The 15,547-nt window shown below is 39.0% G+C and overlaps 1 protein-coding gene across 2 annotated transcripts in view; it reads left to right on the forward strand.

The window, feature by feature from the left end:
- CRTAC1 (cartilage acidic protein 1) overlaps positions 1 to 15,547 on the forward strand; it is a 2,772,383-nt gene that overhangs the window by 2,404,494 nt on the left and 352,342 nt on the right. Inside the window, exon 15 of one of the 2 annotated variants that reach the window (XM_044056905.1) lies at positions 11,343 to 12,207. The exons of the other annotated variant lie outside the window; for it this stretch is intronic. Within the exon in view, the coding sequence (XP_043912840.1) occupies positions 11,343 to 11,458 (116 nt within the window). The 3' untranslated portion in view covers positions 11,459 to 12,207. Of the gene's footprint in view, positions 1 to 11,342; positions 12,208 to 15,547 lie in introns of those variants that run through there. 2 annotated transcript variants of the gene reach the window in all.

Below are 15,547 nucleotides of genomic sequence, written 5' to 3' on the forward strand. Positions count from 1 at the left end.
TGTGTTTTTGCCTAGGAGGTCTCCTTTCTTTGGGTATGTTTTGTTGAGGACCTCCGCATATGTGGGCGTGTGTTGTGTAGGTGTCGGTGGTGTTTGTGGTGTTGAGATTGTGCTGACACCCTTCTCGGTGCCAGATATACTGGCTTGTGACGGAGAAAGAGCATAGACTCTAGGTTTCTAATGTAATTGCATCTCTCGCAAATTGTGTTCCTAGGTGGTGGTAGTAGATGGTTGTCTGTGTACATGAGCCAGTTGCTACACTGTCTCAGGATGCCCATATCAACCAGACTGACAGGAGAAACTGTAGGAAATTGTCCATCCATATTTGTCAGAGTCTGAAGAAGAGAGGCCAGGGAGAGCTAAGGGGTAGGCCTAAAGCCCAAGTGCTTAACCATAAGTAAGAGGCTTAGAATAACACAATTTAACAGGCTATAAACAAACAGTAATACATGCAACAGAAAACATGCAACTGAACACTTTAGAGAACAAGCCACAGCAAGTAGCAGAAAAAGGCAAGATGAAGTAATAGAGCAGGAGGAGGAAACCCAAATACAGTAAAAGCAGCTGAATAAAGTGTTATCAACCATTGTACCTTTTAATTCACACCAATCTTTTTCACTTTTTCTAATAAAATTTAATAAAATCCTAGGAGGCATTCTGCCATATCTGTCTAATACCTAGAAAACGCACATCGGCTATATTTTTCTCATCAGCCTGAGTTATAACAGTGTCGTAGAAATATATTAAAGTTGACAAGCATGACCTCATAGCCATACCCTTGCAAATTTTAATTTATCCAAGCCATTTCTATTGTGAATACATCTCTTTAACATAATCCTTCTGAAAATAGATGCGAGACTGTCAGCTTTACAATTTCTTGGATGTGTTTGGACCCCCTCCCCATATGTTGGTACCACCAGTGCTATCTTGTCTTCCTATGAAACTGCATTTTCCCACTACAAGGGCGAAACTGAAAAACTCCACTAATGGCTACTTGAGTCCTTCACCCAGTTCATTTAAGAGTCTCCAAAGCAAACTGTCTTTTCCATGCCCTGTTATTCAGAAATCCATGACTGTGAAAATTCAGTTCAGAGACAGCTTTAACCACGACGAGGAAGGCCTCGTTATTGGCTTATTTGCATATATGTGAATCACTTGCTTTTAGTACTTGTGTTTTGATTTGCATATCTGTGAATCGCTTGCTTTTAGTGCTTGTGTTTTGATTTGCATATCTGTGAATCACTTGCTTTTAGTGCTTGTGTTTTGATTTGCATATCTGTAAATCACTTGCTTTTAGTGGTTGTGTTTTGATTTGCATATCTGTAAGCAAAAAAGTGGAAGATCAGTGCAAAAAAACAGCCAGTAAACAACCCAAAGCACTGAGTAGAGGAAGAGTCAAGCACCAGGCAGCTGAGATAATAAACCAAGTTTATTGTAGGTCACAAAATCCACAAGACGTGAAACGCAAAACAGTCATACAGCGTTTTTCGTCAAATACAACAGACTTCATCAGACAAAAACAGGAGGATGATTACACACCAGGGGAGACAAACAGCTGCTGTGGGATTTTAAAAGTTTCAAATCCCACAGCAGCTGTTTGTCTCCCCTGGTGTGTAATCATCCTCCTGTTTTTGTCTAATGAAGTCTGTTGTATTTGATGAAAAATGCTGTATGACTGTTTTGTGTTTCACGTCTTGTGGATTTTGTGACCTACAATAAACTCGGTTTATTATCTCAGCTGCCCGGTGCTTGACTCTTACTCTACTCAGTGCTTTGGGTTGTTTATTGATTTGCATATCTGTGAATCACTTGCTTTTAGTGCTTGTGTTTTGATTTGCATATCTGTGAATCACTTGCTTTTAGTGCTTGTGTTTTGAAGCGCATCGCAGTAACAATGTACTCTGTTAGTTCATGCATGCAGTACAGACATTTGCAGATAATGCTGCCTCATATTTGCTCTATCCCCTCATTAAATTTTAGATTTTCTGGTAAAACACTGAGGGTTACAGTTGATCACTGATGTTAGATGTTATAGTTTAATACTGCCGATTGTTTAAAAAATATATGTTGATACAAAAATGCTATTCTAGTAACTTTTTAGATAAATTAGCCCAAATAAAACAAAGTGAGCGCACCAGAAATGGCTAAATGCAACTTGACAAAAATAAGGAATCAAATTGTCACAGAGTCAAACATTGCAACCATGGATAGGATAGTTGTATTAAATTCAAGTAACATGGTCCCCATTCCTTCTGCTATCCAGTGCATGTTCAAGCTATGCACCCCCAAAACATTTGCAGCCATTCCCTCTTAACTTAAACATAAGTGCTGGTGAAGGCTGCATGTTGTTTTGCTCTGATACACCTGAAGGGTGCATGCCAGGGAGCATGCATCACCTTTTCCTCCTTGGTGGAGGCGTGTATTGGTGTCACTGCAACAGGTGCACTTAACTGTTCACCACCTAATACAGTCACGACCCCACCCCTACCAGTACTGTTCATAATAACTTCTCCAGCCTCCATGGAGATGACTCTACATATGCCTGAGTAAAGTTGTACCCTTGTGTGTGTGAAAAGCTCACCTAGCCTCTCCCTCCCTCAACTGTCTGACTCTGTTTCAGAAAAAGGGCCATAAATAGTTGTAGGTATGTAGACATTACCTCTGGTCTATCACTGAAGCCATGTCAAGCACATTTTAAAGCTTTATATTCCAAATGAGTGCTTGGGATCAGTGGCATGTTAACTTGGCTTTGTGGTACAGCCATTATTTTGTGCACAAAAATGCTATGATTACCTGATGGGGAGGAATGGTATGATTGCACAGGCATGCAGACTGGCTACCATTGTATGCTCTAAGCCTTCTTTTCATATAAAGTGTGCAAATAGCGATCATATTTCCTTTGTAACATCAGGTTTGCCATCAAAATGGCATAAAGCAGTTACGTGACTTTGGAAGGTCAAAAGGCACTCATCCAAGGTGTCATAACTTCGAATTCTAAATGTTTGAATCCACAAGAGCGAATGCTGGTGTGCATTTGCTGTTGTGGATTCATCATTTTGATTGGAGATCACACTATAGTGGGGACTGGGAAATTTGCTCCTTCCTTCACTGTAGTGCAGTCTCAGAGTTTGTATAAATAAGTAACTGGGTGTGGGGGGCACAGGGGGCTTGCCCCCCTACAAAACATGTTCATAGCACATAACCAGAAGTGTAGGTAGTTCTGGTAAAGTCAACGTTCTTGAGTTGTTACCGTTCCTTAATTAGTAAAAGAACGCCTTGGACCACAGTCTTCTCCTCTACCGTTCCTTAATTCCCACTTTTGTTTGTGACTGTTCTGCAATTGGATTTTAAAAATTTTGGGTTGCGTAAGTGAAAACTCGCACAAGTGAGTTGTGAGATTTTGGTAGTAAACCGTAACATAATTTTACTGTCGTCTGAAATACCTTCATCTAAAGGTGGAGTTTAAATCAGTCAGTCAACAATTCAGTCAGTCATTAGATAGACAGAAAAAAAAGATAAATATGTTCATAGTTAATTACTAAGATATTTTACCTTTAAGGATCTTAAAAGAAGCCCAGGCTTACATTCCCATGGTAGCTTTTAGCTTTTATATTTTGCTTACAAATAACCCCCAGGTGGGTACAATAAGTAAATGTTGTGCCATTTACTTGTTCACCCTGTCCATGAGGGACAAGAGTGCTATACTAGGCATGAATTTATATTTTCCCGTCTAGTTGTACAAATTATGATTGGGTAGATGATAAAAGTACTTCATTGATGTGGAGTGGAATAATATCCATAGAAGACATATTAGAATTAAAATGCAGGCATTTTCAGGTGGTTTATCGATAGTTAGGCTGGAAGGGAAGCAAACTTCCATGGAGGTTGTGATATCCCCTGTTATAGGGTCTTAGAAATGGACAACATCACAAATGAAAAAAGTTGGGCTCAAAGGCAAAACTTGTCTGTTCAGTAAAGCTGCAATACTCCCATGTAGAAGCCATATCTTTCACCCATTCCACTTAATATCAACTCCTAAATCACTGCGCAATCATGGAAAATTTTCTAGGTTTAATCTTATGCTGTGTGTACATTTGACTGACCATCAGAAAAAGCCAGAAAAGATTTGCAAAGCAGAATGGAAAGGCAGTTTGTAAGGAAACAACTGGAAGACATCTAAGACATCTGTAAGGCTTGTAAAATATGCAACAAAATCTGGAAGATTTAGGATTTTTGCAATGAAGTATTTGCATAAGAAGTCTTCAGACATTTTCCTAAGGTAGGTAGCATAAGCTGGTGGTATGATGGGAAAAATAAAAGTAAATAGGAACATGTTTTTTGGTAATGGAGTAAGATGGTGTATTTTAGAAATTCAAACTAACTAAAAAAACACAATAAAAACGGGTGAAGCCACTGAATGTTGTCTTCGAAAATATTAATACCACTGGTTAAGCACTTTCGGCCAGAAACAATGGCCTTCATCAGAGCAAACATTTATCCATACACCATCATTATATACTTAACTAAAAAATAAATCGGTCGACGACAAACTTCAATTAACACTTCTAAAATTTAAAATATAAGTTAAAAAGTTCTTTATACAAAAACATCTCCTATCCACATAATTTCAAAGAAAAACTCAAAACTATAAAAACTTCATTAATATAATCATTTACATTTATCATAATAAGCTTTTTAAGCATCTAGCAAAATTTGCTAGTTAAACTCCCTGTAATCTAGTTCCCCTTCTCTATCCCCATTAAAATCACTGAAAACATGATCAATTACTTCAAAATAAAATTTTTTAATTTCTGGACATGTCAAAGTGTGCTTAAAAAGTGCATTGTCTGAATTCCTCCTCCTTATATCATAACAATGCTCATAAATTCTGTTTCTTAACTATCTGTTGGTTTTACCAACATAAAAAGATGAACAGACAGACCACTTTGCCATATATACTACGAAGGTAGAATTACATATACAAACCCCAGGGACCTGCCTGATTTTATCATGTGTACTTGCTTCAAAAAAGGCCCCTCTGAAATATACCTGCAATAATTAAAATTCTTACACTTGTAGGTACGTCTTTGTGATGCTACCTTTTTATGTTGACCACCTTCTAATAATTCTTTAAATTTTTCTGCCCTTTTAAAGAGGGTGCATCACCTACTACTGATTTAACTTCACTATTGGATTCTGAAATCCCCCAGTTATTGCTACAATGTTTTTCTAGTTTTACTGCCTATGGTGAAGGTTAAAGGCACAGATGTAATGGAATCTTTATTCTCCTCTACTTTTTATTTTAGGAATTCACTACAGAGTACTTTGTCATAAATGTCGGGGAATCCATTGGTTGTAACTACGGAAATGGTTGTTTTGAGCCGGGATATAGGATCTGTATTGCATTGACATAATAAGGCCTTACTAAATCTAATGCTATTAGCTGCTCAGAACAGCTTGAAGATTAACTTAAACCAACTGTATATAGGTTCATGGGTTCATACTAGGCTATCTGCCCTAGGGCATTTATAGGCTATCTGCCCTAGGGCATTTATAAGCCTAGCCAGAGTGTGTTTGGCTTTCGCCACCCATTTTAAATTAATTTTGCTATGCCCTTTTTCGAGGTTAGTATACTGTGCCTCTGTCTAACAGTGACACAGAAGTGATACCCGGGGTAAACCTACGATCTCCCATCCACTCATCAAGATTCCTCTTGAAGAGAGTCAATGAGGGACTCTGCCTAACCTGGACTGGGATTTTATTCCAGAGTGAAGGGAGCCTCTGGGTTATGAATCTGTCCCTCCAGCATGTCCTATTTATTTCAGTGCTGAGGTTCAAGTCTCTCGAGCGCGTAGCTCGATGGGATTTGGATTTTCTGAGGTGCAGCATGTCCACTAATTCCAGGTTGGACATGGCTTTATATGTCAGGCACAGATCGCCTCTGAGCAGGCGGTATGCCACTGAGTAGAGCTGGAGTTTCTTTAACCGGGCAGCATATGGCATCTGTTTGAGCCCTTTGATCCTCTTGGTGAGGTACTTTTGGGGTCTTTCCAGTAGCTGCAGGTGTCCGGTAAGGTACATCCCAAAAGGGGCATTGTACTCAATTATGGGCCTGATGAGGGATGAGTAAAGAGGCACGATGACCTCCCCTGATCTAGATATGAATCCATTCATGATTAGGTGGGCTATATAAAATGTTTTTCTAACCACTTTGGCCACGTGGTTGTCAAATGAGAGATTGCTATCAACTTGGGTCCCCAGGTCCCCAATTACTACTTCTGTACTTAATGGATTACCACCTATGTGGTAATTTGTGGGAACTTTGTTTTTGCCAAAGAGGATGACTATACACTTTTTGGCATTTAGCTTGAGGCCATGGCTCTGGCACCAGTTGTCTGTTTCTATGAGGCCCTTTTGGAGGATGCTTGTGTCGGCTGGAGAGTCGATTATGGCGCCCACTTTGCAGTCATCTGCGAACTTGGTCAGCCACAGTCCTTCCGTGTTGGCCTGTACCTCCGAGAAATATATACCGAACAAGAGAGGTCCTAGGACTGAGCCTTGTGGGATGCCACTTGTAACTGCTTTGGAGTCTGACAAGGCTCCAGCAATTCTAACCATGTGGGGTCTGTCCTTGAGCCAGTTTGCAACCCATCTAGTGACATAGGGGTTTATATTTAAGCTGGTGAGCTTATCTATAATGTCCGAGTGGGGTATTGTATCGAAGGCTTTTGCGAGGTCCAGGTACGCTGTGTGGACCACCTTCCCCTCATCAATGGACTTGGTGACTGTTTCAAAGAAATCGACCAGGTTTAAGAGACAGGTTCTGCCCTTAAAGCCGAACTGGGTAGGATCCAGTGTCTGTAGGTCCCCAATATCTTTATTTATGAGGTCCATGATGATCCTTTCCATAGCTTTGCAGACCAAACTAGTCAGGCTTATGGGGCGATAGTTTCCAGGATCTGTTGAGGCACCACCTTTGTGGAGAGGGACCACTGTTGCTGTACGCCACTCTTTGGGTACATATCCTGTAGTAAGGCTGAGATTGAACAGTAGTTTTATGTTTGGGTTTAGCTCTTCTTGGAGTTCATGTAGGATGCAGCCCAGGACACCGTCTGTTCCCATTGATGCTGTGTTTTTTGCTTTGGAGAGGGCGGCTCTTACCTGAGCATCTGAGATGTCAGGGGGGCAGCACTCTGCTGTGATAGATATTTGCCCTTTGGTGGGGAGTTTGCACTGAACCTGTCAGCTAGGATGTTGGCAATGTCTGTGGGTTCGGTGTATTTTTTGTCATTTTGGACTAATTCTGAGCATACCTGGGAATTCCCACCCAGGTTCCTAACATAACTAAAGAAAGCCTTGTGATTATCCTTAGTGTCCTGTGAAATTTTTCTCTCGAAGCTGGCCTTAGACGATTTTATGAGTGCCCGTAGTTTTTTGCCAACACTGATCAGAGATGCCTTCCCTTTTGGGGATTTTTGCTTTATCATGTAGTAGCTTCCTCCTTCTATTGTATGGTTTGTTTATGGCTGGGGTCCACCAGACAGGACGTCTGCCTTTGGAGGATTGGGTCTTGGTTTTATTTGGGATTGCATGATCCATGCATTCCTGAAGGTGTTCATAGAATGCGTTTATAAAGGATTCTGCGGTCTGGGCCGTATTTTCCACAGGCTCTGGGGTTTTGAAGGATTCCACCTCGGTTTTGAGGAGTGTGAAATTTGCTTTAGAGAAGCTTTTCACTGTGGTTTTCTGGGCAGGGGGTGGGGTCGGGATGTGAATATCCAGTGAGATTAGTTTATGGTCTGATCTTACCAGTGAGGGATACACTTCTGGTCTCGAGCATAGAGTCCCCATGTTGGTAATGATCAGTTCCAGTATGTTTTCCCCTCTTGTGGGAGTGGTAACAAGTTCTTCAATAGCATTTGAGTTTATAAATTCTAGGAACCATTGGGCTAGGGTGTTGGAGCTAGAGTAATGCTCCCAGTCTATGTTTGGGTAGTTGAAGTCGCCCAATATAATGGTGTTTGGAGAGACCTTCATATTTTCCAGTGTTCTCAGGAAGGCCGAGTGGGGTTCCTGGGTTTGGGAGGGTGGTCTGTAGCAGGCTATAAACTGGAAGGCAGTTTTACCCACTGTTAGTTGCACATGGATAGTCTCTGATGCTTCGTGCTGTGCCACCAACCTGGAGGTGTGGGTATCTTTGTGAATATTGATACTCCCCTCCTTTTGTGGTTTGGTCCAAGTTTTGGGGCCGAAAAGCATGGTATGAGGTATAACCTGGTAGTGCTGGGGTGCTCTCGGGAGCCTTGAACCAGGTTTCTGTTACTGCACAGATATCGATGTTCTCCATGCTAAGGAGAGTTTCGAGTGCTTGCATCTTGAGGTTTAGACTTCTGGCGTTGAGTAGCATTACTCTTAGTTTCTTTTCCCTTGTGATACCTATGGAGGTGGGTTTGTCTTTTGAGCCTTGCCTAAAAAAGGCACTATGGGGGAAGCAAGAGCCTTTGCCAATAACCGAAAGCCCAAGGGTGACAGGTGCAAGCCGTCTCTAGCGAAGCATCGTGGCTTGTCGAGCATGTCATCCCAGGCTGACAGTCACTGGATCCCCTTTGAATGACACCAATACTTAAGCCAGTTGTTGAAATTGATCATCTTGTCTTCATATTGTGGCATCATTCTCGGTAAGGGTAAGATGCTACTCAAGGTCATGGTCATACCGGCCTGGGCTACATGCTCAGAGAGCTCCTCTATGTGTCTTTTCATGTAGTCCAGGGAGGTACGTCTCAGGTCATTCACACCAGCATGAACAATGACAGAGTCATATTTGTACTTGCCTTGGAGTGACCTGAGTGCTTGTGTTATGTGGCGGATCGTAGCACCCGACAGGCAGCTCACCGTGATGATCATCTTCTTCAGCCTGGTGAGCGGGACGTCAGTGTGCCTGACGATAGAGTCACCTATTACAAGTGTATCTGGTATGTTGTTTAGCCTTAAGGGCTGTGACTGTTCGGCACACTGGCTTTGTGAGCTATGCGTTGCACATGTTTTGTTTTGGGGTAGCGGTTGCTTGGGTGTCTGCTTTGGAGGTCTCTGCTGCGTAGGCAGATTTTTATTTAGAGCCTCCGAGTATGTTTTTGTGTGTTTGTGTTTGGTTTGCTGTCATGGTAGGTCTATGTGAGACTGGAATCGTAGTGAGTGTGGTTTCCTTCTAGTATGAAGTACTAAATATTGTAAAGGAGGTAAGAAATGGATCTTTAGAAAAATGGAATGTTGTAGAAATAGATGGAATTTGTGGGAGCAATACATACAGAATAATGTTCAGGAGGAGGAATGAGAGTTACGGGAAGATAGAAAATGAGGAATTTCTTTAATGTTGTGAATGAAGATTGTTTAAAGGAACACATGTATGTATACTTCATGGCAGTAGTAATGGAAAATGTTGCAATAGTTTGTTTTCTTTTCTGTTACTATACTATTACTATATGTATACTCATGTTAAAATGTGGTGATTTAATAACAAAACAAAATGTGTATATTTGGCCAAGTCAGATTCTTCTATTTAATCTTTTCAATGCCAGTGAATTCTTGGAATGTAAAAATAATTCCTTAATCCCATCTGTCTTGGACCCACAGACATGCATGAAACTCATTCTTCAACCCATGCTTGCTTTTAGGTCTTACAGTTTGAACAAAAAATGTTATTTTAATAAATGCAAGTTAGTGGTGATATTTGAAACTAGTAATAATAATATTTTGAATAAATATATTTTTGAAATTTTACAGTTTATAAAAGCTTTGCATGAAAAAATGCCCAGTGTTTCACCTCTGAAATCAACAAACATTGTCATTTACAATGAGTATAACAGATATAATTTTATTTTCTCCAAAACAGTGATGATATAGGTATTTTAAACTATGCAGAAATTCCAATGTACAGTACTCTTATGGATTTTTGTGCTTAAGCATTATCCACATCATATGCCCCTGAAATCACGCTTCATTGGCATCTCTCTAAAAGTTCCCATACATGAGATTGGCCCCTTTTATGTCTTGCACTGAGGAGAAGACCTCTAGTGGAAGGCTATAGGATCTGCAAGGCTGCAATCTCTTTTGGTCCATGTAGTAGGATGGGGCCAGGCTTGAAACTTCATATTGTGGTATGTTGTGTGGTTTTCCTGTTTAAACCCTGCCTCCCATAGCATGTTTGGTGAGATCACCAGCTGGGATTTGCAATGGACATTTTGAAGAGGCAAACTCCACCTATGTCACACCACATTCTTCAGTTACCCTCGCCACTACAATGGTGGCTGCATTTCAGGCAACAGATTTCAGTATGCAGCAGGAATCATTGATGTTATATGCATCCCAGCATGCTCTGTACCGTCACCCCCAATGAGAGAGATGAAGGCATCGAACATGTTATGCAACTCTCCCCGTCTTCAGCTCCTGTGGTACACAGACCACTAGATGAGCAAGGGACATTTAAGGAATTAAGTCTTATGCCACTACTTCATACTTCTAATACTATCTTTGCAGAAAATTTCATATGTAGCGATTTGTAAATGTAGAATTCTAACCATATAATGACATGCCAATTTGTCTCTAACCGTAGCTTATGTGTGCAAGACAACTCCAGATTTCCTGTGCCACATTTTTTCACATGCAGACCCCCTGTTACCTAATCAATATCCCCCTTGTCCATTTTAGAAATGTATGGAGACAAATAAAATAATCTGGATCAATTGCGGTAACACTAGATGGTAAGATTTATATAGTGAGGCTGGAGTATCATGCAGACAAATACAACCATAAATGCACGAAGTAGGTAACCCCCTCTCCCCAACACACACTTTAACAGTATGCCTTTCAACATCCTTGATTTTGCCTCATACTTTTGCTGTGTTCCTAATGAAATTTTTGATTCCTGGTAAATTAATAAGGTTTTGCTGTGTTCCTCATGAAATTTTTGATATTTGGTAAATTACTGAGGATTACCGTAAGTCAATGATGCCAGACATTAGAGGTTGATACTTTTTGCTATTCTGAAAATGTAAGTTGAAACAAATTCTGTTGCTCTAAGTTCATAAATAAATGAAAATAACTGTCCTTGATTTTAGAGGAGTTCCAGGATGTTATCTTGTCTACCGACTCTGTACGTCATTTTTGGTTTTGTCAAGAACTTGGAGGGATCACTCATATATACATACATACGAACACAAAAACAATCTTCATTCAGTAGGAGGATACCTTCTATAGAGTAAAAACTACAAAATACTTTGACACGGAGTGCAGTAAACCCATGGAATAACCTTTCCTCATTTTTCTGTCTTTGTTTTTATGTGCAGCTCAGATAGCCTACTTTGGGAAAGAATCATCTAGCTGTCGAATCTCAATTTCTGTGTTCCACTCTTCTCTGCTTCTACTAGGACTTATTGTATGTCTTCAGCTCTGGACTTGCTAAAATTCTGTGTGCTGACAGAGACCGTCTACAGTGCTCTGACACATGCTGGCACTTTCCTTATTTGCTGTCTCTCTCTGTCTTGCAAAAAAAAAACTTGTCTAAAACTGCAACTGTTGTGCAGCAGAAAAAAACTGTAAACTGGGCACTACTCAATTCTATTGCAGCCTGCAGCCATCTTTAAGATGAATCTGGATACAAGTGATACCAGAACTGCTTTTATATATAACTTTTTGTTGGCATGCTGCTATCTTTAAAGGTGATTTGGAGAATAAGAAGACAGTTCAGCATATATCGTTTTTGTTTGTGCGTTTTCCCATTCAGTGGAAATGTGATTTTTTTTTCTTAATTCAAAGGTGATACATTCTCAGCAGCTTGGTTTGGAAATGTGACTTCCAGCTTAATTAGGTAGGTCTGTACTACTTTTGCTGTAGTTTTCTGAATTTCAAGTCCAAAACAGAACTGTGTGATGGATTTTCATAGAATCAGAAATGTATAACAATTGTCTTCTAATCTATGTTTAACAAACAGCAAAATTACTGTGTAAATGGTTTTCACTCATGTTGCATTTCCATGTTTAAGCAACAACGTCCGAGTACAGTTCTTTATAGACCTACTTAATTATTAACCATGGAGGACAAACACAAAATTGTTACTTGTACTCTTTCTGGCTGCTGCAGCACTTTGCTGGCAAAAAGTTGTGGTCTTTGGCATGGCAATCACTGTAAAGAATAAACAGAGCTGTGAAAAGATTTTTAAACACTGATGACATTAAAGATATTAAGCTGGCATGCAGACGAAGGTAAGTGAATGAATATTTACAGAGTGTAATAATACACCAGAGTATAGCTTCCTAAGTAGCAAAAAGGAAGCACCTTCTTATGGAGAATATAGTATGATTATTAACTGCCTTGCACAGACCATCACTTTGTATTAGGTAATGATGCAGCTTATTTATTTCTTACTTTGCTACATCTGTATCTGGTGATTTTCTTAATGAAAGCTTACAAAATAAGTTCCTATTAACAGCACCTTATTTATTTCTTACTTTGCTACATCTGTATCTGGTGATTTTCTTAATGAAAGCTTACAAAATAAGTTCCTATTAACAAAGAATAATTTTCTGGTGAGATTTAGGGAAAGAGTTGTTGTGGAAACTAAAGCAATGGGGTCCTCTAAACACTGCATTCAAGAAGCAACTACAGACCCCCAAAAGAGAAGTAATTCAGTTTGCTGACAAAAACAAACATAATGGTAGACACCACTGCATGCTGCTTGGACATGTGGGCATATAATCATCATCAAAGATCAGATAAGACAAAAGGAGCAGTGATTAAGGAATTAGCTAATTTATTTAAGGTCAGAGTGATAATTCTATAGGCCGTAGAAATGAGGCAGTTGTTATATGACAGATGGTAGGGGACAGGAAATACTAGACACATTTTGCCTTGTTTATGCATTATATAGTCAGAGAAGGAGGGAGCGTACAAAGGTGAGCAAGCTTTAGATGGGCATAGGAGAAGGCAGAATGCTTGATAAAACACAAAGGAGTCCAATAATAAAATCCCTGAAGATAGTAATAAAGATTAGATGTGTGATGTATGAAACAAGCAAGGGTTCCTATAACAGAGGTGAAATAAATTATATGAACTAGATTTTACACCTAATAATAACCACTTCTAGGTAAGGATTAGATTTTCCATTAAGCAGTTATGATTTTACTATGCTGACTGTGAATTTTAATAACAGACTGGTTTATACTATAAAGTGATGTAACAGGACAGGTGAAGGACATTTCAGTGCAGTTTCATGAACATGGAACTATGTGCCTGGATACCCTTTAATAAAATCCTAGGCCAACAATAGTATTTATCCTGCTTTAATGAAGTCATTTAATTTTGTGTGGTTAAACTCCTTTTGCAGGGACATCTTGGATCAGAAAGATATCACAAGCAACATATTCTTCATCTAATTTGCATGGCATTTTTTATCTGTTTGTTCATTTGTTAGCTATGCTAAGGGTCTGCTCCTTGAATACTTTTAATTCCTGATCTAAGCAACAGCCCTATGGACCAAATTGTAAGCAACAGTATGGTGGTTGTACAATTCAGTATAACATAGCGTATGAGTGTTACAATAAGTATTAATTTTATATACTCTGAGCGTACCACCTGGGTACATAAACGTTAGTTCAGGATGACAGAGTAAAACACAATTAAATATATCAAAATATAGCGATAACCTCAAATCTTGAGCACAGAGTTTGAAGAGTCAAAGCAGGCAGACAACTTTGTTGAGAGGAAATGCCTCATCATAAGAGGATATATAGTGAACCTGTGGAATTAACTTCATGTTTTTTTTACAACACAATATGTGATGGATATCAAAATGATAGTCTGCTTGAGCAGCAGAGCTGCAGTTCATTTTGCAGCTAACTTTCTTTCCTTTAATGTTGAAGGTTTCAGATATAATTTAATTACTCTTTCGTACTACATGGTAATCAATAGAAAGAATGTTTCAAGAATTGGAGTGAGTTGGAGACTATAATCATAGACAATACGGAATTTTAAGTTCATATTGCTAAAGATAAGTAATATAGTTTCAAGCTGCAAAATATTTGAAAAAAGGTATAAAAAAAACCAGATATTTATGAATCATACCTCTCTTGCTCTTAGCACAAGAAATCTGGACAAAACCTAAAATAGCAGGAGAACAAAGGCCCCAAAATAGGGTCAGATTTTAAATATTGCTTTTATAAATTTGGAAAATTGCTAGAGTAGCAATTAGGATTCATGCTAGTATTCATTTTCTGAAGGATATGAAGTCTGAAACTCAAATGCCATTATTTAGTGACTTCAATCCTCAGTGATTTTCCAGAAAAACACAAATTTTATGGGGAACAGACCAAAAGTCTGGACATTCTGTGAAAATTTGGACAGTTGAGAGCTATATTGTGAAATACTTATGAGAATGCAAACACTGGATAACAAAGTGTCAAAATCCATGCTGTTTAGAAGAAAAGTTACATAGCAGAAATGAAGACAAGTTACATTTGTGGATGCAAAAAATATATACTTTAATCTTTCAACTTCCTATGCTTGATATTATGATTGTCATTCTCTCGAGTGCATTTGTGAGGAATTGGAGTCATTATTTTACTGATTCCTTGTACATTAAATAACATCTATGATGTACAAATGTATACATACATCAGTCATGATTCTTTCAGTTGTCAGTTAAATGAGAGCTAACAATGACCCTGCAGAGAGCCAACACAGTGACACAGATAAATCCCTTTCTATAGCCCAAATAACCTAGGTTCATTTAGTGGCTCTAGCAGGGAGAAATGGACATGTGTGCCTATCCTCTAGGGGGTGTTCATCAAGGTATTCTTTGACGGTAGGCATGGGTGTAGCACTTGGATGAAGGAAGCAAACACAGTGGCGGGAGAAAATAAAAAACTCTTTACCCACAAAAGCAGTCACCAGTAGGAACTCAAGGATGCCCTTAACTTTATGCTGACCCCAACCTTGAGTTGGAGAAAATCCAAGGTGATAGGAGCTTGTAGACCCGGTGATGGATGAGGACACTGGGATGGCCAGAAAGTATGAAGCAAAAACAGGGAGAGAAAAATCACCCTGAAACTGTTTTATTCCATTACTCTTTATTACCAAATTTTGCAAACCTAAAAAAATTGTGATTGGATGAGTCCTGTTGGAGGTGAGACAGTCCATTAGCATGTATTCTGGTTTGTCTTTTGTTACGCGCGCTTGTGTGTGTGTGTGTGTATATATATATATATATATATATATATATATATATATATATATATATATATATATACACGTATGTATGTGTATGTAATATACAGACACATGGACACAAAGAAAATGAAATGAATCTTGTGCATCTGTTTTATGTTTTCAAGTAATTTAGGTTTAAAGCCCTGTGAGTGATTAACAGAATGTTACTTGGAAGTCTTACATATATCTTTTATGTAACAATTAAAACAAAGTATTTCATTCACAAAGTATGTGACTTTTCCTTTTTTGCTAATAAATAAAAAGAAATGAGTTCTCAGATGTCACACAT

Source organism: Protopterus annectens, chromosome 14.part0 (assembly GCF_019279795.1).
Source record: "Protopterus annectens isolate FY-2018-M chromosome 14.part0, PAN1.0, whole genome shotgun sequence".
In the NCBI taxonomy this organism is placed as follows: Eukaryota; Metazoa; Chordata; order Ceratodontiformes; family Protopteridae; genus Protopterus; species Protopterus annectens.